Source organism: Haliotis rufescens, unplaced genomic scaffold, assembly GCF_023055435.1.
Source record: "Haliotis rufescens isolate VD_foot unplaced genomic scaffold, xgHalRufe1.0.p SCAF_19, whole genome shotgun sequence".
In the NCBI taxonomy this organism is placed as follows: Eukaryota; Metazoa; Mollusca; class Gastropoda; order Lepetellida; family Haliotidae; genus Haliotis; species Haliotis rufescens.
In genome coordinates this window covers 14,685,353-14,709,241 of record NW_025963879.1, presented here as the reverse complement: position 1 = coordinate 14,709,241, position 23,889 = coordinate 14,685,353, and the positions used below count along the sequence as shown (strand labels likewise).

At 36.4% G+C, this 23,889-nt stretch overlaps 1 protein-coding gene across 1 annotated transcript in view; it reads right to left on the bottom strand.

Annotated features, from left to right (window-relative positions):
• Positions 1-5,126: 5,126 nt before the first annotated feature.
• LOC124148272 (protein disulfide-isomerase TMX3-like) overlaps positions 5,127-23,889 on the bottom strand; it is a 146,646-nt gene continuing 127,883 nt past the window's right edge. Inside the window, exons 10-14 of the mRNA XM_046519279.2 lie at positions 13,719-13,772; positions 12,811-13,003; positions 12,152-12,220; positions 11,111-11,276; positions 5,127-10,607 (exon numbers count right to left, since the gene is read on the bottom strand). Coding sequence (XP_046375235.1) covers positions 10,561-10,607; positions 11,111-11,276; positions 12,152-12,220; positions 12,811-13,003; positions 13,719-13,772 — 529 coding nt within the window. The 3' untranslated portion in view covers positions 5,127-10,560. The remainder of the gene's footprint in view (positions 10,608-11,110; positions 11,277-12,151; positions 12,221-12,810; positions 13,004-13,718; positions 13,773-23,889) is intronic.

The following is a 23,889-nucleotide window of genomic DNA, read 5'->3' as shown; positions in this document are numbered from 1 at the left end:
ATAAAAATGTATGGCAAACACAGCTTAGCTTTACAACACTCTTGAACAAAATGGTGTCCCAACACTGTAGCTCACCTAAACAAGCAGTCAACGGTTTAAAATGTCAATATGGACAGCCTTGACAAAAGATGCTGTCAGCGCTGATATCCTAATATTTCCTGCATAAATAATGAGAACTTGTTGATAAATATGAAACAACCATCAATGCTTCTTAACCTCCAACAAATAAACTTTTTCACTTCTTTTTTTCAACATTAACATTCTTTTGTTGAGACATATACATTGCAGACAAACATCAATGCTCAGTTTCTAACATTCTAAGAAAAAAATAGAAAAAAAAACAACAGCTTCATATGCGCACTTCTTTCGGACAATGCATGATGAACGTAAGGCAAATAGGCCTAACATAAGCTCACTTGACTTTCAGGGGACTGGGAGCAGTCTACCAACTCTACAAAACTCTACTATTTTCACATCATTCTTTGAAATCGGAAGCACATTATTTTTAGGCCTTTTTTAAACTTGGTTAAACTGCTAAAAAGGATTCTTTAAAATTCCAGGACCTATGCACACAAGGCAAAAACCAGCATGTGTCACATTTACAAGAATATAACAGACTTTAGGGGAATTCATAATTATCTTGTTGTTATGACAACAAAGATGCCAGGTGCCACAGTGTGGAGTGGTTTGTCTTGGTCTACACTGTTTAAAACATGCAAGCTTACATTTTGAAAAAATGAATGATATAACATAAGGCCACAAAAAATAATGTTTTGCTCTTCAGAATCGCACATCATCAATGTGCAACTACATTCAGGTACTTACTTATTTAGATAACCCAAAATGGTTCTTAATGATAGATAGTATGAAAGTAAACAGAAAGGTAAACTTCTATAACTATTAATCATATCAAATCATTTGTATTCTATCATCTTTTCTAGCAACATTGTATCTAAATTTGAAAAGAAAACATGCATACAACTTTATGGATAACAACTTCTTCTTTATTGCACTTAGCGTCAACATAGATTCTTACACCATTATTACCCTGGAGTGCAATAAACTAGAACTTGTTTTCCATAAAGTTGAACATTTATTTACTCACCAACTCTCTAGAATGCCAATCAAACAGCGGTAATTAAATTTCTTAAGGCAAAGTACAAAATCTTTCAGGCCTCTCAGCAATAAATGTTGTCATTTAAAGAGAACTATCCTCACTTAGGGTAAAAAATAATTAACTTGTTGTGGCTGATGGCATGGGACTGATGGCATGATATGATCCCATATCAGTTCTAGCACTAACTGCGTTACAATAAGAGGATGCCATAGGGAATAAAAACAAGATATCCACTTCAATCTATCCTTTTGAATAGAATTGCTACTTTCACTTTTTTGTTTCTCTTTTATACAGACATTTTTCACAAACAATACAATGAGACAGTTTATTACAGTGATCCCTATCCTATTGTTCGTGGTAAAAAAACAATATTGAGCAAATGAAATAGGCATCATTTAAATAATCAAATGAAAACAAACAAAACAAAATACAGTAGCACACGGATATAATGAACACAGATAGCGTGAACAAACGGATACAACAAACTGTTACAAAATCCCCGATTTATCTCCTATATATTATCATATTAAATTTACGCACAATAAGAACTCTCTACAGCGAACTAACGAATATAGCGAACTGATACTTGACGCCCGACAAGCCCAAATACCACTAATTAGTGACGTGTATAGCGAACTGATATCTGATCCCCAACAAGCCCAAGTCCCACTAATTAGTGACGTGTTTTGCGAACTGATATCTGATCCCCGACAAGCCCAAATACCACTAATTAGTGACGTGTATAGCAAACTGAGAAATCTCATTCAGTGTCAAGTGTCACTGACAAGCAGCGGTGACAATTCAATCTTGACCTTGTTAAACTTGCTGAATGTTAATCTGAACCGTATATGTAATTGGACTAATCTTGTCTGTAAAACAAATTACGTGTATAGTGTTTTGTTTTTTCCAAGATGGCTGACGTTTCTGAGTGGAAACGTATATTACGAACAACATATATAACAAACTGATTACTCCGGTCACTAGTAGTTTGTTATATCCATGTTCTATTGTTCTGAGTGACTGTACTGAGTTCTACTGTGCCAGTGATGACATGAGACGTTACAGACGTTTCAGCAAGGCATCTAGTGCATGAATGTCACAATGGTACTGTACATGTATTTCCTACGAACTCATATTGTGGAGAATGTGACAAAGATAGTCTGTAGTAATGTATAATACATGTATCTCCCACTAACTCAATACATCTGATGAATGAGACAAAGATAGTCTGTTGTATGGTATAATACATGTATCTCCAACTCATTCAATATATCTGATGAATGTGACAAAGATAGTTTGTAATAATGTATAATACATGTATCTCCCACAAACTCATAATGCGGTGAATGTGACAAAGATAGTTTGTAGTAATGTATAATACATGTATCTCCCACTAACTTAATATATCTGATGAATGTGACAAAGATAGTTGTAGTAATGTATAATACATGTATCTCCCACTAATTCAATATATCTGATGAATGTAACATAGATAGTCTGTGGTATGGTGTAATACATGTATCTCCCACGAACCCATAATGTGGTGAATGTGACAAAGATAGTCTGTAGTATGGTATAATACATGTATCTCCCACTAACTCAATATAGCTGATGGATGTGACAAAGATAGTTTATAGACTAAAGTGTATAATACATGTTATATAGACTAAAGTGTATAATACATGTATCTCCCACTAACTCAATATATATCTGATGAATGTGACAAAGATAGTCTATACTCTAAAGTCTAAAGTATTGTCCAGCACATGTATCTCCAACTAACTCATCATATTTGCTATCTGATGATGTTGAGTATTATAAAACATACAATTCCAGCAATTCCCAATTTTCCATAGAGAAAATTAGTATCATATTATGACAATCAAGTCAGATGGAAATTTGTGTCCAGACAAACATTATCAAAGAAAACATTTTAAAATCCTGTAATTTCTGGTGGATTATGAGGATATTCAATTGTGAGCACAGAATGATTCACGGGAGAAAATGCAGTGACAGTTTCAGGGCATTAGGGATGGCTGTCCTGAACCTGAAACCTGAATAGGACAACAATGACATGGCCCTCTCTCATCCATCACCCTCCATACACCCCCACCCTCCATACACCACCACCCCCTACCCAAATACCTCTGTATATCTTTGACTTTTGAAAATCCTCACCCCTCTACAAGCCCCCAACTACCAAACCACCCATCCCACCCCACCCTACCCACATACACCCACCCCTTATTATAGATACAATACCCTGAATCCACCTCTGTAATGTATTGGAACTTTGGTCCAGCGGCATTGAAACCTCCTAGTGTCAAAGAAAGCTATATTCATGGGATGATGTTCAATCACTGGACTATAGGGGTATGTCATCTTTACCCTAAATGAGATCATACCTCACATCTACTTTACACGTGCACAGTTCTGATATCAAGTTGTTCTGAGGAACACAAACACCAAGCATGTCCAACAGAGCGATGAAGACTGGGAGACAGGCATCTCTAAATACTATAACATCACTATACATCCACACATTGAAGACAAAATCATTACAAACAAAATACTATGAAATACTTCTTTATAAATCATTCTAGAAGTCTTATGAGAACAGATTTGGTTCTCTTTTGAACATGTACAGATCACATATACATATATGATATAACTTATTTCTTCCTATCACAAAGGTAAGGACTGTTTGCCTCCTGATATTAAGTTCAACAGATGATACAACAGTGAAAAGGTATTGACATCTCCAACAGTGATTCATTATAACGTGGAGACATATTTGTCCAACCATGGCTGCCAAACAGAACAACCCTTTCACCTTATAAGACTTGGATCATCACGATATGGCTGAAATATTGCCGATGTGATGTTAAACTTTAACTCACTCACTCACAATAAGACTTGGATACAAACGACTCAAACAGAACCACAACAGTTACTATGGGAACTGCAAACTCCTTCATCTAAACACATGTACTTGTATATACTTTGTAGGTTCTTGTTGATAAAAGGGCAAGAATACTCAATGCTCCTGGGAGTAAAACAAAGAACACTGGGAGCCCATGGCTGACTGATTACTGCCCAAAAAATTAAAGAAATAACATCAGTGGCTACTGAATCCGTGGACCATCATTATCAGCAACAGGTGAGGAAGATTTGCTCATGGGCCTGTCGACCAGTGTGGTGAATTGAGGAAATACAACTAGAGCATGAACTCCACCTGCACTGTGTCAAACTCAACTGCAGTCCCTTGGTCAATGGATTTTATATGGATTCTTCTGTTGCATACAGAATGCTTACTATCACCAAAACACTGGACACACCCATTTTTCTTAAGTTTGTTTTGTAGTACATACAGGTTGTACAAGACTTTTCTAGGAATTTTTTAAAATGATGATAACACGAAAAATTAAATTTGTTACAAGTTTCCTCTCTTATATTAAATTCCAAAAAATCATTTCAGTTTAACTGTTGAGGCCAAGCCAACATGTTGGCATGAACGCCCAGATGTGCACAACTGTGACTACAATAAACTCTACATCATGAACGGGTGAACTCTACATCATCAAGAGATACAACTGTTTCGTACGAGTGGACAAAGGCTCTGTAGGTAATATGGACCATTCCACAAATCAATTTTAGAGCTACAACTGTCATAAGACAATGTTGAAGTGTTGGAGTTCTGATGATTTTAGCGCTAAGATTGCTTATGGAATGGAGTCACAGTATTTATTCCTATGATCTGGTTTCTGAATCCAGCACCAAAAAGACTACAGAACAAGTTAGCACCAACTGGTTTGTCATTCATGGCTTCATACTCCACACACTCAAACTGGGAAAAAACTATGGAGCAAGAACAAGCCAATATGAGAATCTCACCTCAGTGTCTTATAAAATCAAATATCAAGTTGATAAAAGTTTCAGCCTCTGAGACTTGCTAAGAGTTTTAAACTTTAAGTAAACTCATATTGATATATTTGATACTAAAAGACACTCAGTAGAAATTCTATTTATTATCCAAAATCATTCTTCTAACTTCTGTTCATAAACAGTATTAACCAGTGTCTTGAGTGTAAACGTTACAACAAGCCAGCCTCAGTGGCAGAGAGATTAGTGATGTCACTGGATTGTGATGTCATTGTAATGATGATGTCACAGTGATCTGCAAAGCATTATGATCAAAGTCATTGTAGCAATATGTCCCAGAAGTTGTAAAATAAATGAGCCAATGAAAACAACATGAATTAAATTGAATATATATCAAAAACAGCCACACATACATGTAGATGATAGAATATATAACAGACTAACACAATCATCAAGTTTCCAGACTTAAGTATGTACACTCCCACATGCTAATCATACTTATTGCACAAAATCTGTAAGTAAAATCTTATAACATTATGTCATGAAGTAAAGCTCTGATCATCTGTTACACAACGGAACCTCAAACTCAACTGATCCATTAATATTATAGCAAATGGGAAAGGGTCAGTATTCAAGAAACATTGGTAAAAGGGTTCACTAGCTACAGAAACCATAAAATAAAAATAAAAAATTATGGTCTCTGCTAGCAGTTGCCTTCACATTGATTCTCTGGTTCAGCCTCGTTTTTATTACAGATATTTTTCAACAGGTAGGGTAAATCATTGAAATGAAAATAACATAAAACTTTTCAAGTGAATAATTTATTGTTAGATAGGTGAAAATTTTAAAAAAATATTCAAGTGTGGTAAAAGAGTTACTCTCTTAGCCATTGACCTACTTTGAACATTTATAATCAGTAATATTGGTTAGATTTGGCGTGAATAAAAAATAAATAATTGTATGTCATGTCAAAATTGTGAAGTTTTGGGTGCAGGGAGAAAGATAACATGTTGTTAGATAATAGAACACCTTTTAAATTGGCAATTGCCCATGACATTAGCTTTGTTTTCTGAAAATATTCACAGATTTGGAGGGAATAGAAGTGACTGCCCTCATAATCTTAAATTTCTTCCTTATTTGTGAAATATAGGACCATTGGATTGATAAACTAAGATATGGGAAAAACCTGACACTAAAAAAAACAAATGTATTTCAATCAATCAAATATAAATTAACTTGAAAAAAATTAAGTTAAACTTAAATAAGGAGAATTGTACAGATGCCAGGGTAAATAAGCTTCAGACAGTGTAAACATATGGGTACATATTCCTGCGGGATAATACCATGGCTACACATAACATATATCATTGTCAATGAGTTCAAACTGTGTTATCAATATAACCCGAATGTTCAAATTTGTTATTAACACATCAAAAACAGTACTACTGTCTAATACATTGACATCAAACAATCTTAAAGAATATTAACCTCAACCACAGAAATAACATTAGAAAAACACTTGGCTTGGTTGCAAAATGACATGACCCCCATTATCTCAAATGTTGACAAAACGGTGCAACTTTTATTGAGTAGACATTTCATAAACTGCATGGATGTAAGCTTTAGGAAATTAAAACAGACTTTTTTTCATTTTTTGGTGGTGTGTGTTTCATCAAAATATCATAGCGCCAGCTTGTGCATACAGGGAATTCCATTTAGACATATTTAGGTCACATGGTACTTTGGGTCTTCCAGTCGATGGGGATTGCTTGATGACTATTTTTAAGTTCCCTGCTTAAATCCACTAATCTAAGACTAGAACAACTAACTCACAACAAGTACAAACTCTCTGAGGGCAACTCACAGCAAGACTATTTGAACAAACTGTATCCATACACATCCGATTCATACATCATATCTTACCGGTACCTCAGAAATAGAACACTTTACGCAATATGTCAATCTGTGGTCGGAAAAATTATTATAAAATTATCTTAAAATAAATCAGGTATTGAATGATTTAAATTAACATTCTAATCATTAATAAAGTCAATGACTTTAGAGGATTTTATGTCACCAAATTGATTTTGACAATTTCAAAATTTTAACAACTGAGTTAACAATATCACATAAATTTCTTTTTTCTATGATTCTGAAGACATATTAACAATCCATTATATAAACTACAATTTAAAAACATAGGGTAATATTCTTCTTATTTCTTGGGATGACACATGCTGTTCAGAAAAGAAAGAAATAGCTATTTCAGCCTGAGGGAAAATATACTGCTTTTCATATTTTAGTGGGTTTTTCAAAAAATGAATTTGGGTTTGGGAAATACATAAATAAATTTTAAAAATTAATTAAGATACAGTGTAAACACAACTGATATAGTTCCCTTCACCAGTCACATCATACAGAATTAATTAATTTCTGACAAATTTCAATATACCTTCATAGCTAAAAACTCCACACATGCCACATGGAGATACTGTTTGGCTGATGCTTCTGATATTTCTCAACATGTGATTGATAAACAACATAACATTCTGTCACCATTTCTATGATATAGAAAGTTACTAAAGGTGAGTGTACCAATCATATATACTCAACATGGCAATACTCAGAATTAAACCTCATTTTCACTACTGAAATTACAAATGCAAATAGCACAATTCAATTATTCATGGAACAAAGAAATGGCTTTGCTAGTTGCCATTGGGTTTGTAAAATTTGCAGCAAAGTTTTCTGGTCATTTCATGCAATATGAAATTTAAAATGATAAAATATTTGGTCAATGTTGTTGAGGGAGCTGATACATTCGTGGTTGAACTACAGATATAACAAACCTATTCCTATGGTTCCTGAGATTCTGTGAGCCATAACTTATGTACTTACATTACTTCAGGAGGTAATCCTGGCTAATGTATAATAGACCTCTTCTTGACGTTCCTGCAAGACTGAGCCATAAATTACATACTTATGTTACTTCAGGAGGTAATTGTGGCTACTGTATAACAAAACTTTTCTCACGGTTGCTGAAGGTCTGTGAGCCATAATTTACGTTCTTACAAGTCTGAAAGCTAAAGTTTATTTTCTTACATTACCTTATGAACAACCGTGGCGACTGCATAACAAACCTAGTCTCATGGTTTCTTACAAGTCTGTGAGCTAAAATTTACTTTCTTACATTACTTCAGGAACAATCGTGGCTACTGCATAACAAACCTAGTCTGACGGTTTCTTACAAGTCTGTGAGCTAAAATTTACTTTCTTACATTACTTCAGGAACAATTGTGGTGACTGCATAACAAACCTAGTCTCACGGTTCCTGCAAGTCAGTGAGCTAAAATTTACTTTCTTACATTAATTCAGGAACAATTGGGCTACTGCATAACAAACCTAGTCTCATGGTTCCTGCAAGTCTGTGAGCTAAAATTTACTTTCTTACATTACTTCAGGAACAATCGTGGCTACTGCAAAACAAACCTAGTCTCACGGTTCCTGCAAGTCTGTGAGCTATAATTTACTTTCTTGCATTACTTCAGGAATAATCGTGGCAACTGTGTAACAAACCTAGTCTCATGGTTCCTGCAAGTCTGTGAGCCATAATTTTTGTTCTTACATTACTTCAGGAGGTAATCGCGGCTACTGTATAGCAAAAGATGAGACCTGCGTTGTGACCACTGAACATAAATGACTGGCACAGTCCAAATGTACGCAGGGGGAGAATGGTGCTGTCACCTATGACAATATTTGCACCTGGCTGACAACAGTTTATACTGTACCATGTGCACAAAAGGAACTACCTGTTAAAAATATTGTCATCGTCCCAAGCATAGTACTTTTTTTTTCACAAACGTATCTATCTTCATCATTCTGTGAGGATGTCAGCTGTGTGTCCATTAAGAAAGTATTTCTCTTCATTCCGTACAATCAAATACAACACACCTCTATAAATATAGCGACAAAACCCTTTCCATATCCAAAAGAAAACTCTGCATAAAGCAGAGTCGATTGTAAGATTCCAACTATATCATGAGCATGTGTTTATGAATCACTATCAAATAGAAATGATGATGAGGTGTTAACAAAAAATTAACTGAAAGTAATGTACAGGTACATAGTTTTTTCTACACTACAAGTTCATTTAAGCCTTCTTTGGATAAAACTAATATTTGCTATATCCAAAGCTTGGCAACATTCATTAGTTTGATCTCCAGTTTACAAGATATCAATGACTTAGTTGACATATGCCAACATGATAATTCCTGAATAAATTCCAAATTATACCAAGACAGCATGAGAAGGTGTTCATGCTTTCAACCACTGGGTTGCCCGTCCAGACCTGACTTGGTTGTCATTCCATTGCTGGAATATTGACTGCAGTCTACAACACTCACGGACTTACTTTTATTTGTTCAATTTAAGCCACAACAAGTTGATAATGTGTTCCACAGAACATTACCTTACACACATCTTCAAGAACTTTGGTTGTGATTGTGATTTTATGGTAATGCAATTATGAGTGTGTTCAGCTACCAGATTACCCCCTTTTGGAGAAACATCTCTTGACCAAGATTCTAAAGAAACCAGATTTAAGGCCATAATCAATAAATCATTAGATTTTCTTTCGAATTTTCAAAACGAAAACAGGAGGTATTTTACACTTTTATACATGAGATAAAATATACAATAAAATAAAATGATTTTATACAAATGAAGACAGAAGGGATTATATGTAAAGTCCTTGCCACTTGAAATAGAATCATGAAATATCGCAATGATTAATTAACAGATGGCTGCATGTGTACTAATACTCATAAAGCGAAAACAAGGAATATTACGTACAGTACTGACAAGGAGTGTTAAGTGTGCTTTTCAAGAAACATCCATTTAACTAGCGATAAAACACATTTGAGTTTTGATCACATGGTTACAATCCAGAATCAATTCGATAGTCAGGCGATTGTAAACAGTTATACTTGGTCAATAGTGCTTTAAATACAGCATCTGCACGTTTCTTTTCTTTCAGTTCATGCTGGTAATGTATATACTCTCATGGCTGCACACGCTGCACAATATAGCCTGAATTTAGTCACCTGACTGCCGGAGCTTTACCAGATAGTAATCACGTGATCAAACCTCAATGTTTTCACTTTATCAGTATTAGCATAGATAAGTAGAGATGAGGATGGGGATCCGTTCTAATAATTATTTTTATTCCAGCCTGCTAACACATATTCATTGTTGCTGCAAGGGTAAATGATGGACAACAAGTAGAAGATGTGTCTAATAGTTGGAGTAGTTATTCATGAGAGATTTAAGTTGTCATTAAAAAAAAAGTATTGTATATTTGCTATTGCCTCATATCACTTGAACCATAGTTTCAATTAAGGTGGAATATTCTTAAACTGTTTGTTGGTAAACCATATCAGTGTTTGTTCTTGAGGGGACCAAATAGTAAAGCAATGGAGTCGACATTTGGTGTCAACTTCATGGCTATTTTGACAAGACTCCAAGGATCACTACAAAATCTAAAGATTGTTAAGTGATTTCCCTCAGTCAGTTTTCTTGTCTTCTTCTGTTTTTGATGGCTGAATTTCACCTGCAAAGAACAATTAGCAGACTGTCATAAAGTTATGTACATCTGACCATGTCTTCAAATCAAATAATAAAGAACCATAAAAACTATTTTACAATCCATATATAATTTAAGTCACATTAGGCAACATTTCAAAATTCATTTTGAATAAACTATTAAATTGTTAGACTTTTGCAGGTTTATTCACAACATGAAGGTCAATTAACTCTGACCTGATACCTATGAAACTAACACAAAAAATTAAGTTTGTATGAAATACCATCTGGTTCACCTATTTTTCATATTTCAACAGATTTTATTTTTATCACATTGTTTGACAAGTTCACAAAAACACAAAAGGGTGGTGCTTAGGATCAGTGCAAACTTAAAAGACTGGTATGTCACTTGTATGGCCCTCTCCGCCTACTTAGTAACCATACCTAAACTTTCATCGCGTATATTGTGTCAACACTCGCTCCAGAAAGTTCTACACTCTATGGTCATGAACCTTGAAGTCCGCCACTGACCTGCTTCCTCTTCCTCCAGCATGTAGTCCTCATCTTCATCTTCGTCCTCGGCCAACTCGTCGTCGATGGGCTCCATGCAGCACAGGCTGTAGCACACCACGCTGATGATGATGGTGGGCAGGCCAAACATCAGCAGGAACAGCCAGCGGGATGCCTGCCAGATGCTCTGGGAATACAAGGGGACATGTCAGTGTTACTCCCCCAGGTCAGACACCACCACACTATATCACCACAGTAACAGATAGGGAACTAGTCAATGTCAAGGTCATCCTATTTCCAAGGTCAAACACCATCACACTATATCACTATGGTAACAGATAAGGGACAAGTCAATGTCAAGGTGATTCTATTTCCAAGGTCTTACACCATCACACTATATCACCACAGTAACAGATTGGGGACAAATCCATTTCAAGACCAAATTTCTGAGTCAAATGAGCCAAAAACTCCATATCATGGATGTCAAAATTTGGTCATGATGAAAGTTTAAAGTAAAATGAAAATGAAATGCTGCTTAGCATAACCTACAAGTATGCTGCTTGTCGTAATAGTCGAAAAGGATGACTAGAAAAAGACTTGTTCTTGCAAACCAGTGCTTCCAACAAATGGTCACCCCACTGCCACCAGATAAATCATTGGCCGCTTTAGCCCCAACTTAGTCAGGCCTTATGACAAACATGACATGCAAGAAAATTATTATAATAATTATAATAATAAATAGCAACAAAACCCTTCCATATTATCCCAAATCTCTGCTAAAGGCCGAGTCCATTGTACGATTCTGACTAGGTCATAAGCATGTCAAATCTAATAGTGACAATGCCAGTTGTTTGCAAAAAGATGAGTGTATCCTGCCCTGAGTAGCATCAATCACAAACACATGAAAAGGCAAGTCAAATATTCACCTGAACAAACACAGGATCATATGGCACAAGTCCAAATAGAGACTTCAGAATTTGTTAGTTAAGTGTTGTCTCTCCTGGAATCATCATCACAATCATCATCATCATCACAATCATCATCATCATCATCCTGACTCACCACAACTGTCGACACCAGGTCATAGCCAAGTCTCAGGAGTCTCTGGAAGAACCCCGTCCCTCCAGATCCCTGCAACAACATACATCATGCTCAGTCGACGCCTTGTCCGTTGGTATCGACCTGATTCAGGTCTTCGGACATCGATGAGTTGCCAGAATACAGAACCATAACAGTTAGAGACTTTGTCAAAATATTCCTGTATTGTATTTGTTTCATCCTCAAATATCTGGTGAGTATTCTATTTGTAGATCCACAATACCCTGTTTATTGGTATCTCATAAAGACCGACATCTCAGTAATCTCTCAAGGTTTCCTGATGTTCCATGTCTTTAGATAACAGAATACAGCGTGTCTAAATGTGTACTCAAAGACAATATCATGGATCCTTATTTAACATGTTCAGTACAATATTACCCATTAAAATAATTAAAATAGGTATTAAAAAATCAAAACGGTTCCATCTCATGTTCCAGGTGAAAATATATTTGGATGAAAATGCATGTTTTGTGTGTATTTCTATAGATGTAGCTGAATTTCTGTAGGAAATCTTAAATATATGGGATCATTTCATCATAACATTGTCCCTACCTCTGTCTCTGACCCTCGATCCATCAGTTGCCCCACAGGGGAGGTAATACAGCGGTGTCACATCTACTTACCTGAATGTTTCCCTCCTCCACATCCTGCAGGAACTGCTTGAAGGAAGCTACTGTGAAGTCTGTCACAGTGGATTCTGGGAAGTAGTGCATGTGCTTCTCTGGGTCAAGGACAAAGACAGTGGGCGTGCTGAGGAAGGACATGGTAATGCTGTTGGCGGTGTCCACATCATTCATCCACAGAAACTGGAACTTGCTGGATTATAGAAGCAGATGGTGCGAAGTGAGTGAGTGAGTGAGTGAGTGAGTGAGTGAGTGAGTGAGTGAGTGAGTGAGTGTGAGTGAGTGAGTGAGTATGGTTTTACGCCGCTTTTAGCAATATTCCAGCAATATCACGGCGGGGGACACCTGAAATGGGCTTCAAACATTGTACCCATGTCAGGAATCGAACCAGGGTCTTCAGTGTGACGAGCGAACGCTTTAACCACAAGGCTACCCGACCGTCCCAGGGGGAAGTGAATTAATACAGTAGTTCAAATGGATGATATAAAAATATATATAACAATAACATTGTTTAATGACACTTTTCATTTGATAGAATTGTAGTGATCTTGTAAAATAGTCCCTAGTATTTGGAAAAAAATTATTATAAATTTGTTTTTTTAATGCCAAACTAAGCAATATTCTAGCTATATGAAGGCAGCCTGTTCATCATTGACTCAGGACCAGGCCATCCAGTATTTGATATTCTGTGCATTGCTCTATGTTGGTTTATGATGACATGCAATCAACCAAGTCGCCCAACCTTCAGTCGCCTCTTACAACCAGCAGAGGTTGCTGGGGACAAGTGTTATTATCTGGAGAGCCCACAGATTGCATGACTATGTTAAAGTATGGGAATAACAATATCAGTACTTTCACCGGCTAACTTGGCAAAGTAATCTGATACATCAGTAAGGTGTATGTCTTACCTGTGCAGGTGCCCCCGGGGCTCACTGGCAATCTGCTGTGCTATACTTTTTATTCTGAAAAATAAAATATTAAACTATAGTTTTTTATTCCATATTATTCCATGAAAAACAGAAACAGTTTTGGAAACTTTCTTGTAAAATATATCCAGTTGCCAAAACTTACAATGACATACACTGAAATACAGTCCTCTGCAGTAGCAGTTTATGTCAATCCAGATTGTAGGAAAAATAAAAAGTATTGGATGTTAATAATAGCATGATCTAAAATAGAATACATTATTTCCTGGACCAGACAAACCAGTGGTTGATAGTGTGAATGTCAGGAATGGAGGACACATTTATACAGCTACCGAAAGAGAGTTGGGTCCGAGTTGGGTCTTGGCTAGCTAACCATGACCTAGTCCACAGGAATCCAAATATGGTCTATATAACATAATGAAATTGTACACCTTTTAACAATCAACCACTTCTCTTCATGTAAAAATACACCAAGATTGCAATATGCCATCTGTCAAAATTTCAAACATCACTCCAATAGATTGTGTCATAATTAAACGAAAAAAATCAATGCAGTCAGCAACTATATAATAATAATAATAATAATAATAATAATAATAATAATAATAATAATGTGTATATTTATCATGCGCCAATTCCACTGTTCAAAGCGCTATGCTATTACCCCAATCAATGATTCTGTGTGCACTCAAATTTCTTTCTCACATCCCTGGGGAATATACAATCCAAGCTGGCTTAGGAACACATTTCCATCTAAATATTCTATACAGATGGGTGTTTGACAGTAATTGGGCAAAAAGTTTTGATATTTTAATCAGAATACCAGATCTGTGTGACTGTGAACAACCAACAGCCATGATGGCCATTTCATGCCTCACAACCAGCATGGTTTATTAGGAACCTACGCTGAGACAAACAGATGTGGAATGGTCGTCAAATCCAAATTACATCAAAGCAATACAGTTGTGACTAAGACAAAATTGTTATGGATCATTTGCTTGATAACGGTGTTAGAATCTACACCGAAACATCGCCCAATTTTAATAAAGAAGTTGCTCATCCATAACAATTTTGTCTTAGTTACCATTCCAACTTCTAAATGCCACTCAAAGAAGTAATACAGTTGTGGTCGGCATTTCTCTTAAAAGAAAGTGGTTGGTCAAAGAGTTTAAAATGATATATTAATCAATTTACGGATTCAGTCCAAAGGCAGATGATTTTACGAATGTTTCCTTGAATTCACAGAAAAAGACAGATAACTCTTCAAGGACTAAAGAATCATCAAGACATTATTTTACAACACTTCAAACACTATTTTCATCAGAGAAACTGGGACATGAAAGCTCTTGTAAAACAAATATGGAGCACACATCAAAGGATAATTATTATTTGATACTGGATTTTCCTTTGTATGGATCTCACAAGACACTGGTAATGAAAAACTATTTTTGCTCAAATTTAAACAAAGATTATTAGACATATTTCAGCAAAATTGGCACCAACAAGTTTTCCTTCACACTTTCTCAAGCATTATGCTGGTAATAAATCATTGTTACAACCAGAAAAATATTTAAGCATATTACAAGATAAAACTCAATTAAGAGCTCTTTGTAAATTTAGAATATCTCTCCATAACTAACTTTGACAATAAATATCGTGGAAACAAGGATAGTGATTTTGAAAATTATATAAGTTCTAATTGTACCAACCAGGAGATTGAAGACGAGTTTCATGTCCTTTTTATATGTGAAAATATAAAACATTGAGATTAAAGTTTCTACCTAATTTAGATATTACACACAAAGACAATCAATTGATGATCAATTTGTTGAATTCGACCAATGAAGAAGTCATCAAATCTTTAGCAATGAATTTGAAACATGTATTTAGACTCAGGTGAATATATTATACTATGTTCAAGATCACGTCGATTTTTATGTATCTATTAAAACTGAACTGTACTATTGGCCATATGGCCGGCCTTGCATACTGAAAAAAATGTCTGTCTGTCTGTCTGTCTGTCTGTCAGAATATGATTGTAAGCAAAACTTGAAATCTTTCCAGCCTTTGTGTATTAACAATGAAGATGTGAAGAACATAAGACAAAGAAAACTCATCAGGAATTAAGATATTGTGTTGCATCTCAGAACAGCATCTCAAACTTCTTACATAAAGCTAGAAATGTTCTGTACAGCTAAAGCATGCCCAGTTGAGTTGGGAGTAATCAGTTTGTTGTCTGGTTAATGGTGTGTCCTGGTACAGGTGGATCATTGTACACAATATAGATCACTGGATTGTCTGGACCAGACTTGATTATTTACAGGCCGCTGTAATATTGCTGAGTGTCCCAATAAACAACAAACATACAAGAAACAGACCACCAACCAAGTCTCAAGATGTAACCCAAGCACTATCCATACTCAGCGGCCATTTTGTCCAACCAATCCCTTTCTAAATCTAAGAAAATACCCCACAATGTCTACATTAATGATAAAAACATTTACCTTCTGGATTTATTTCTCCCAAAACACTTATTAACACCTTCAGGATCCCTGTTCTATTATCCATATGTGAATTAAGTAGTGGATCAAAATATAATAAGGTACCTACGTTACATCAATCAGTTGGAGTGTCTGGTCCAGACTCGATTATTTACAGACCACCGTCATATAGCTGGAATATTGCCGAGTGTGGCGTTAAACAACAAACAAACAAACAAACAAAAATCAGCTGTCTCCCTTATGAACTAGATATAAGAATTTTAAAGACTAAGCATTGTGATTCCTGAATATATGTAAACTAAATCTTGTTATCTAGAATCTAGTTTCTGATATTTAGCATTGTTGCATCATGTAAACAAAATAAAGTCTCATTACACAGCCACAATTAGAACAAAAACATATATTCTGACACAACAGTTCGAAGAAATATTCTAATACACTTCTCTGAATCAGCTGAGAAATTTATAAACTTTAACAATAACATATAGTCTTTGAGTACACATTTATAATCTAAACTTCCTATATAATTTAATTTGGGTATCATCTATTGGATGAGATAACCGGTAACTCTCATGTGTTTCCATGACTGAATTAGGTTCCGTCATGTGTATCTGATTTACTGTCTCATCAGGAGGCACCTGGACAAGATGAAGCAATTCAACGTCCGGAGTCTGTAGGGCCCCGTCTGTAGCCCTGTGGAAGTATCCAAGTGTGACCGGGACAGACATATATTTCAGTCATGAATGAAACAGATGCTACCCTCTGTAGGGCACAAAGCGGCATTATCTGATCAGTGGCAATACGTGTACATCTGACTTCAATAAAACTGCATCAGCCAGGATTAAGATAAGGTGATGGGTTAATCCTTCACCAGATATATTTCTCCTTCAATGAAAACCAAATGTTTTTATAGGTGCTACGTGGTTAGTTCAACTCTTGCTATCACCAAGAAATGTTTCTCCAGAAGTGTAATCTTTCACATTTTAGGAATATTTTTATTGGAATGTTACAATCTTAGATATGTTACTGCGGAATGCAATACAAACTCTCAAGGATGAATGTACCTGTATGAATGAATGTATGAATGTATGAATGTATGAATGTATGAATGTATGAATGTGCTTGCGTGCCTGTGTGTGTGCGTGTGTGCGTGCGTGCCTGCGTGCGTCCTTCCATCCTCCCATCCAATTTTACCATTAAACTTTCTATCCATCCATTCTCCCTTCCATTTTCAATCATCCCTGATCAACTATCATCTCTACTTTGTCCCATCCATTCATTCTCTCTTCCCTTCCCCTCCCATCCCTCCATATCATTATCCGAGAAATACTACCATTCAAGTACCATTCGGAAAATCTATAACTTCACAAGCTTCATCACACTCAAAGAGCAGAAATCTGACATATTAAGGAAATGCAACAACTCATACCTTAAATATTTACCTCATTATTATTTTTTTTAAATCCAGCATCCGCAACAATGAGAGGAGTAGTCAAGAACATTTTACACCAAATTAACCACAAACATTTCCCTGGTGTCGCCCCAACACCCCCAACATGTGTGTCTGATTATCTTTATGGAGTGTGCAGACCAACTATATGACTGCCACTCCCTGCTGCTGGCTTGTAGATATGGTAATGTACCCTAAGGAATAACTGGCTTATATCACAGCTTTATCATATAAACAGTGTGAAGAAAGAGATTTTTGCCACAGTTCAAGGTCTTGTAATCACTGATCCGTGTCATTTCTGACATAGGAGTTGATTGGTGCAAAGATGCTGTCAACACAGTATTTACATTGAAAGGATTTTTGCTTTCCTGTCAATAATGATATGATGATCAATAAACCTCCAACTGATCAGAAATCGGATAAAAAAGTACCAATAATAATCATACATGAAAAGATATACTACCCAAAAAAGTTAAGGACTACCTGATTCTTGCATATTACTATAGTTTATCTGTCACTGAGGACCACCTGATTCTTGCATATTACTATAGTTTATCTGTCATGGTAGTCCTTACTTGTTTGATTGTATAAGAATAAACCCTCTAATCGGAGCATTTGAAGTCTATTCATCTGTTAAATACAAGCTGGAGTTCTAGTGATTTATTCAGAATTTCATATACAGGTTTACAGGACACCCTTTCAGCCTTCCAGATAAGCAGGGGTACCCATTCAAACATAAGGGAACTATGCTGTCTTTTACAACATGGGGGCAAACAAGGGAACCATTCCGTCCTTTACAACAAGCATGGGGGCAAACAAGGGGACCATTCCATCCTTTACACCAAGCATTAGGGCAAACAAGGGAACCATTCTGTCCTTTACAACAAGCATGGGGGCAAACAAGGGGACCATTCCATCCTTTACACCAAGCATTAGGGCAAACAAGGGAACCATTCTGTCCTTTACAACAAGCATGGGGGCAAACAAGGGAACCATTCTGTCCTTTACAACAAGCATGGAGCAAACAAGGGAGCCATTCTGTCCTTTACAACAAGCATGGAGGCAAACAACGGCACCATTCTGTCCTTTACAACAAGCATTGGGGCAAACAAGGGAGCCATTCCATCCTTTACAACAAGCATGGGGGCAAACAAGGGAACCATTCCATCCTTTACAACAAGCATGGGGGGCAAACAACGGCACCATTCTGACCTTTACAACAAGCATGGGGGCAAACAAGGGAGCCATTCCATCCTTTACAACAAGCATGGGGGCATACAAGGGAACCATTCCGTCCTTTACAACAAGCATGGGGGCAAACAAGGGGACCATTCTGTCCTTTACAACAAGCATTGGGGCAAACAAGGGGACCATTCTGTCCTTTACAACAAGCATGGGGGCAAACAAGGTAGCCATTCTGTCCTCTACAACAAGCATGGGGGCAAACAAGGGAACAATTCTGTCCTTTACAACAAGCATGGGGGCAAACAAGGGAACAATTCTGTCCTTTACAACAAGCATGGGGGCAAACAAGGGAGCCATTCTGTTCTTTACAAGAATGGGGGCAAACAAGGGAACAATTCTGTCCTTTACAACAAGCATGGGGGCAAACAAGGGAATCATTGTGTCCTTTACAACAAGCATTAGGGCAAACAAGGGAACCATTCTGTCCTTTACAACAAGCATGGGAGCAAACAAAGGAACAATTCTGTCCTTTACAACAAGCATTAGGGCAAACAAGGGAACAATTCCATCCTTTACACCAAGCATTAGGGCAAACAAGGGAACCATTCTGTCCTTTACAACAAGCATGGGAGCAAACAAAGGAACAATTCTGTCCTTTACAACAAGCATTAGGGCAAACAAGGGAACAATTCCATCCTTTACAACAAGCATGGGGAAAAAACAAGGGAGCCATTCTGTCCTTTACAACAAGCATGGGGGCAAGCATGGGGGCAAACAAGGGAACCATTCCATCCTTCACAACAAGCATTAGGGCAAACAAGGGAACAATTTCGTCTTTTACAACAAACATGGGGGCAAACAAGGGAGCTATTCTGTCCTTTACAACAAGCATGGGGGCAAACAAGGGAACAATTCCATCCTTTACAACAAGCATGGGGGCAAACAAGGGAACAATTTCGTCTTTTACAACAAACATGGGGGCAAACAAGGGAACTTTTCCATCCTTCACAACAAGCATTAGGGCAAACAAGGGAACGATTCCATCCTTCACAACAAGCATTAGGGCAAACAAGGGAACCATTTCGTCCTTTACAACAAGCATGGGGGCAAACAAGGGAACAATTTCGTCTTTTACAACAAGCATGGGGGCCAGCAAGGGAACTTTTCTATCCTTCACAACAAGATTGGGGCTTAAGAGGGATCTATTCTGTCCTTTCCAATTCAACCAAACATCAAACACCAACATGCATGGTGGTATCCAAGGAATAGTTCTGCCTTTCACACTGACACCCATTGCAAGTAAGAGGTGTATGGGCTACTCCAACACTGTAATCCTCCAAGCAACATCAACAGTATCACCGACACTGCAAACTATATCACAATTCTTCATAAAAAACAAGATCCTAGGGCTGGTTAGTCCAAGCATTACCTGAAAACATGAAATCTGACACCACCTAATCATCTTTAAGATCAACTTCAGAGTAAAATGTGACGGCCCCTCAAACACAACATGTAAATTTTGAACACAAGATCTATCATACTATCAAATATAAGCTAATGGTTGTCCTCAACATCTTTAGTTGCATTCAACCATTCTATTTCATCTCATTCTTCATCAAGTCAGAGATTGAACTGACTTAACACTCATAACTACAATAAGCAACTATGAATGCAACGTTCCTTCAGATGAAATCTGTTTTACAATTTTCAATCAGTGTTTCTCACAACTGATGAGGCTACACGTTTTGCTTTTATGGTTTGCAGGTTTTTAATTTGTCAATTATTTTGTTTGTTTGTTTGTTGTTTAACGCCGCACTCAGCAGTCTTCCAGCTATATAACTGCTGTCTGTAAATAATCAAGTCTGGACCAGACAATCCAGTGATTGATATCATGAGCATTGATCTACGCAATTGGGATACGGTGACATGCATCAACCAAGTCAGCAAGCCTGACCACCCAATCTCATTAGTCGCCTCTTACAACAAGCATAGTCGCATTTTATGGCAAACATGGGTTGCTGAAGACCTATTCTACCCTGGATCTTCACAGGTCTTGTCAGTTAGTATTGAAAGAATGAAAATAAATAATTTTCATAATAATCAGTTTGCCCCAATGCCTGTTGCAAAGGACGGAATGGCTCCCTTGTTTGCCCCCATGCTTGTTGTAAAGGACGGAATGGTTCCCTTGTTTGCCCCAATGCTTGTTGTAAATGACGGAATGGCTCCCTTGTTTGCCCCCATGCTTGTTGTAAAGGACGGAATGGTTCCCTTGTTTGCCCCAATGCTTGTTGTAAATGACGGAATGGCTCCCTTGTTTGCCCCCATGCTTGTTGTAAAGGACGGAATGGTTCCCTTGTTTGCCCCCATGCTTGTTGTAAATGACCGAATGGTTCCCTTGTTTGCCCCCATGCTTGTTGTAAAGGACGGAATGGTTCCCTTGTTTGAGTAGGTACCCCTGCTTATCTGAAAGGCTGAAAATGTGTCCTGTTAAACCAGGCTGAATAGATCACCAGAACATTTATCAGATGAACAGACTTCAAATGCTCTGATTGAAACAGCTGATTTAGTTCATTCTCTTCGCCTTATGTCAAGGCTATAACCCTGAATATGAATGTCATGCTGGAGGTTGCAGAGTCAGCAAAATGACAAATTCCAGTTCAACTTTCTCGAAGTCCCTGGTGTAATGATCTGCCTCATTTGTTCTGCCATTCCTCACATAAATGAGCTTAACAAATGCACCAAAGAACCTCATGTTGTTTTTAACCATCAAATCGGCTTAATGCTACTTTCCTTTAGACTTTACTTATTTTCAGAAGAAAAAAATCTTTTCATCCCAGTGAAGGATATTTAAGTTTTTCAGGCTGCCAAATTCTTTTCTGAACAAATATATTTTGAAAACACCACTTCTATCAAGAACTCACTCACAAGCATCATCAGATTTGTTTTCATTTTCATTATTTTTTGTTGTTGCAAAAGTTGCCATATGCAGTGTCAAGCAGTTAGTTTTATATAACAGAGGTTTGTAACAAATATTCTTTCAATATAATACACCAACCCAAATATTTGAAGAATTAGGTCTGCTCTTGTATATATTATTACAATAATTTCTTGAAGGAAATGCCTTGTTCTCTAGTATTCGATTCCTAGTTTTTAATGGTATCCAGCTGTTTTCTTCCGAATGATTCTTTGAAGTAACACAACAAGAGAAACGACAAACATTTTTTGTAGACCAGTCTTTTCATATTAGATACAGAAAATAGTAATCAGTCAATATCTGTGTTATTATTTATATCTGTCACAAAATTGCCAATCATCACAAACTATTCTAAATCTACATTAAATTTGTCATTTGTATTCGTATTTAAAAAAAAACCTTATTCTTTTTTTAATTATTAAAATATGAAAGAGGGACGGCCCTCTAGCCTATCTGCGAAACAATAAGTGCCAAGGCTTGTACTGCGCAGCCTTGTCCGGAAGCGAGCAGAAACGCGCTCACTGCAGTCATCGTTGTCACCTTTTTTTCCATGCAAAAGATATATTTCACAATACATATTTACACTCATGTATTTCTTAACATTGTCAACATTACAACTGCGATTTGTTGGCCCCCTAAAGCATGTCGTTGTTATTGTATTTGCTGACTGTGAACACGTATTGTCTTTATCCAAGAGAGCAAAATGGTGCACATGTACGAAAAACGGCAAAAGTGCAGATTGTGATTTTCAATAACAACCACTAATTACACCAATAACAACCACTAATTACAATAATTACACCACAACTCTTAATTTTCGCATGCTTTCAGACAAATGTGTTCCTATTATTGGTCCTGAAATAAACATTTTTATATTCATCACAATTTCCCCTTTTGCATGGTACCAAAGTTATTTAGGTACGATCGGTAGTTATTTTTGTATGATTTTTGGTGCAAACCCATATTTTACGTCATCAATTTTAAGTTGAATTGTCATATAGCAGACGACATACCATGCATTTTGAAACATTCGACAAAGTGTCTACAAATTTTTATTGATATTAGAATTATTTTTGTAAGATCCGTATATTTTTTTAACCGCTGTTTTTGCCATTTATGCCGTGTAAATGTTAATTACAAGCTATACAATCTGGGCCTAAACATAATCATAATAACGTAAATTTGATCAAGGTACTACTTACTTTGTGTATTTACACAACAATGAAAACATCATACAAAAATACAAAAATCTGTTATATGAAATATTTGTATTATAAAATTATCATTTGCTTTGTAAATGCCAAGAAACAAGAAAGATTATATCAGCAGTCATTGGGAGAGAAGTTCGAGACAACAAGGTTGAAGGTGTCATTCAGTAAAATAATGGTCTCGGTCTTTTCTATGATAAATACATCTACATATGTCAGAGTTTGTGATGATTGTTTTGTTTTAATAGTAAAAGTTGCCTCATTCCAGGTTAGAGTTTAAAGTTTGTTTTTGATTGATCAGATATAAATAGAAAACCATGATGAAACAATTTAGATAACTACAAACGTAACTACAGGTTACGATATACTAGTATATATCTGGTACCATGCTTGTTGAAGCTGTACTGTTATACCTGAAATACCTAATTATTTGTATGCTGAAATATCAAACTAATCGGGTAATATTAAATAACGATTGTAAAATTACAATCATCCTCTTTGCTTTGGAATTTAACAGTAGCCTCCCTTTGAAAAAACATATCTCACTCCAGCAAACCCCATTATCGCTGCTAGCCCGAAACTGGCATGAACCAATAACATTTGATTACATCAGACACAATGAAAATTCATTTAACAACGCTCGTAGTTTAATGTGTATTTTTAATTCACTGGAACTATTAGCATAATAAAATAGTAGCGAATTTACATGAAATAAAGACATCTTGTTCCAGGTAATAGTAAAGCATTTACACCAGCCAGTGACCATGCATTTTTGCAAGTAAATCTAGCCCCAATATATTTTTTTATATGATATGAAGATAATGTGGAGATATAT